General features: G+C 36.8%; 1 protein-coding gene across 1 annotated transcript; it reads right to left on the reverse strand.

The window, feature by feature from the left end:
- Positions 1 to 939: 939 nt before the first annotated feature.
- LOC142982225 (uncharacterized) lies at positions 940 to 3,362 on the reverse strand. Its single transcript, XM_076128628.1, has 4 exons — positions 3,197 to 3,362; positions 2,171 to 2,223; positions 1,689 to 1,815; positions 940 to 1,061 (listed from the first exon to the last, which is right to left on the reverse strand). The coding sequence occupies exons 1-4, from the start codon at positions 3,219 to 3,221 to the stop codon at positions 961 to 963; spliced, it is 306 nt and encodes a 101-aa protein (XP_075984743.1). The 5' UTR covers positions 3,222 to 3,362; the 3' UTR covers positions 940 to 960.
- Between the last annotated feature and the right edge of the window lie 203 nt (positions 3,363 to 3,565).

Raw genomic sequence — 3,565 nt, forward strand, 5'->3', positions numbered from 1 at the left:
TCAAATTTATTTAAAAAGGCAATGTAGAATCAAATATCACTAGAGAACACTGTAATGAGAGCCACACAAGTGGTCGAGGGTTCTAAACTTCGAACTCCCAGGCAACAAATTCTAAATTATAATGTGTGTATTATTACAAATGATTATCTTGTTTTAGCGATGAAGAAAACACCTCGATGGAACCTTAAATGCCTGATAATTTTGTTAAACAGTTCAGCTTGCGCAAAGTGCTAAACCGTATTTTGCTAACGTAGAGGACTCACGACTTAGCCCATACCTCAATCCGGGAAGAGTTCCTTGCTCAGAAGTGAAATGGTGTAATCTCATTATTCGATCACCAGATAACTTTTATAATCTTAAGAATTATTTGAACGTTTTATGCAGACAATGCACGACAAAAAGACACGGGTTTTTTTCTAGCAATTGCATTGTATTACGAGACGTAGTATCATCCGTAGAGAAATGTATAGCCGTCGGTTCTGCGCCTGACCTCACACTTGCCTTGTCAGTTATCCATCCCACCGGGATATGAGAGTGATGGAATAGAGAATGTGCCTATGTATTGTGCACACACTTGGATAGTATAAACAAAGTGCACCGTTGGCCGGTTTCAGTAAAACAGGCCGCCGTAATAATACATCTTTATATATATAATTCTTCTCTAAGTGTGTATGTCACCGAACTTCTCTTAAACGACTGGACCGATTTTGATGAAATTTTTTGTGTGTGTTCAAGGGGATCTGAGAACGGTTAAGATTCACAATTTTGTCCGCTGGACAATGTTTTTTTAATAAAATTTTAATTTATTAGTAACGTGTAGACAGGACAACGACAACGTCTGCCGGGTCCGCTAGTATAATATATAGGTACACAAAACCAAGACTTCTTCCTAAAGAAGTAGGCAGATACTAGAGGACATAAACAAATGAAACAAAAATAATAATCTCATTTATTTATTTATTAAAAACGAAGTGCTCTGAATCTTCGGCCTCTTTCTTCCACTTCATTTGAGTTAATACTGGGCAATTTTCTACATCTATTTTTAATTGTTTTCCTGAAATCTGAAAGCAGGTCGTTGAAAATCATTTTCAAAAGATCTACTTAATAGACTGCAAAAAAATTACTGTTTTTTTCCGCGATTTTGTACAGTCGGTATTATCAAATGAACTCAGAAACTAGTTCTTAAATCGCCCGCTAGGGGTGCTGATCACATTTTCATGCAACTATGACGAGCAAAAATGGCGCTAATGATTAGATATTATATCGTTGCTGGTCATATTTTTGTAAATAATTTTATCTTTATCTCCTTTTTGAAAGATTGTATTTACTTGCTTATGTGCACAATTTAATCAAGCCTGGTGAGGCCGGAAAATACGGACTGTTTATAAATGAGTGCCGGATAAACGTAGCCGATAAATAAAATAAATAAAATTAAACTCATTCAAAAACGGAACCGGCCGTTAAATCTAATGTATAAAATTCTCGCGTCACAGTTTTTGTTACCGTACTCCTCCGAAACGGCTTGACCGATTCTCATGAAATTTTGTGAGTATATTGAATAAGACTGAGAATCGGCCAACATCTATTTTTCATGCCCCTAAGTGACACTTTTTTTTTTAATTTTTATGGCAAAACGTTTGCCGGGTCAGCTAGTATGTAATACAATGGAATATTCTCCTTGCACTTACTTGTGTTAAACAAGCAATTGTACTCGAGAATATCACAGGTATCGTAGAAACGTCTCACTTTTCCTTTGCCATCCACACCACACTTCCCGTTAGCTTTGTGGATACACGTCTTTGCTGCGTAACATGCCTATAAAACAATGTAAGTAAAGATGGCGCCAAATAACTTTGTGTGCTTGAGTATAGCCGCAAGCCACTGCCAAGAAAAGAATGAAAAACGAATGATGCAAAAGAAGAATGTAGGTACTGGAACTGATAGACGCCGTCGTTGAATTGTTCCCATTACACGCTTTTATTATTTAATTCCGTGCAGCACTTTGAAACGAACCATTCTCTACTCTCTTATTATCATAACTCGGTAGGACGGTAACTGACACGCTATGAATGCTCCCTGGGGCGATGGCGGTTGGATGGTCTCTGATCCTCAACCAATCTCGGAGAAATCACTGAAGATTTTCTTGACAAAAAAAAATGTGAGGACTTACTTTGCTTTGTTGACGTGCTTCTGAGTTCCATATGAATAGAACTTGAATTGTCACTGCAAAGTTAAATTAGAATGAAAATATAAAAAAAATATTTGGTACAACTTAACAAAAAAAATACCATGAAGTAACAAAAATCTAAGCTAATGGCTCCAGTAACTCGATTTTAAATATCATTATTAAGAAGGAAAACGTAATCACTTCGAATGTTATATTAGAATGGTAAATAAGACCTTTGGCATTAAGTAATATATTGGGCAATTTTTGACATTTACTTTTGGTTGTTTACAACAGCCGCACGGATCGATCTCTGAGGTTAAGCTACGCTTGCCGAGGTTGTTCCGCGGATGGGTGACCATCTTATACATATCGAGTTCCTCCGTGTTTCGGAAGGCACGTTAAATTGTGGGTCCCGGCTGTCATTTTCGAAGATCTTTGACAGTCGTTAACAGTAGTCAGAAGCTTGAAAGTCTGACAACCAGTCTTACCGAAGGGTATCGTGTTAATACCCAAGTAACTGGGTTGTGGAGGTCAGATAGGCAGTCGCTCCATGTAAAACACTGGTATCCAGCTGCATCCGGTGAGACTGGAAGCCGACTCCAACATAGTTTGGAACAAAAGGCTAAGCGAATATACTTCAAAAAACAATTGTTCAACAGTATTTTCTTCCTCCATCTTGAGTTCAATAAACGATTACGTAACTTTTTATCCCCTAGACGTTCAATTGTACTGCGCAATCGGCTATATGAGGCAATATTTTATACACCAACTAATAGCATTTGGAACATACAAGAAAATCTAGGTACCTATACGTCTAGAAAATACTGATCAAATTTGTTGAAAAGAGGAGGCCTCTTTTAATTAGACAGTGTGGAGCTAAAGCTAATTTAGCGTTATAAATTTCTATTGGGTAGCCGATGACCAGCAGTGGACATTAATGGGTGTTAAACGGTGGAGCTAACACCCAGACCGAATCAGTCTCCCAATATACATTTATAATATTAATAATAAAATGCAAATAAAACTTACCGAGCACTAAAACAGCGAAACGCATTTCAAAATGTTATTCCTTTGAATGAAAGAATAGAGTTCTTATCTCAATCGTAATGTTTATGTTTTGTATTGCAGTGTGTTGAAATTTATTCAATAATGAGTTCATACTGTTTAGTATATGTTAGACACGTAGGTTTGCCCATTGAAAATAGCTTATTTAAAGACCAAATTTCCCAACGTCATGCAATTTTATTGGATTGTCAATTTCTAAAATTGTACTTCAAATTAGACGATTTCCTTCTATTATCGACAATTGATAACCAACAAGCTAGCGAAAGATTTTGTATGAAACTCTGATCAACGCCTCTGGCGGGCGCATCAGGAACTATTTTTGCAGTGCATTTT

The sequence above is a fragment of the Anticarsia gemmatalis genome, chromosome 21 (genome assembly GCF_050436995.1).
Source record: "Anticarsia gemmatalis isolate Benzon Research Colony breed Stoneville strain chromosome 21, ilAntGemm2 primary, whole genome shotgun sequence".
In the NCBI taxonomy this organism is placed as follows: Eukaryota; Metazoa; Arthropoda; class Insecta; order Lepidoptera; family Erebidae; genus Anticarsia; species Anticarsia gemmatalis.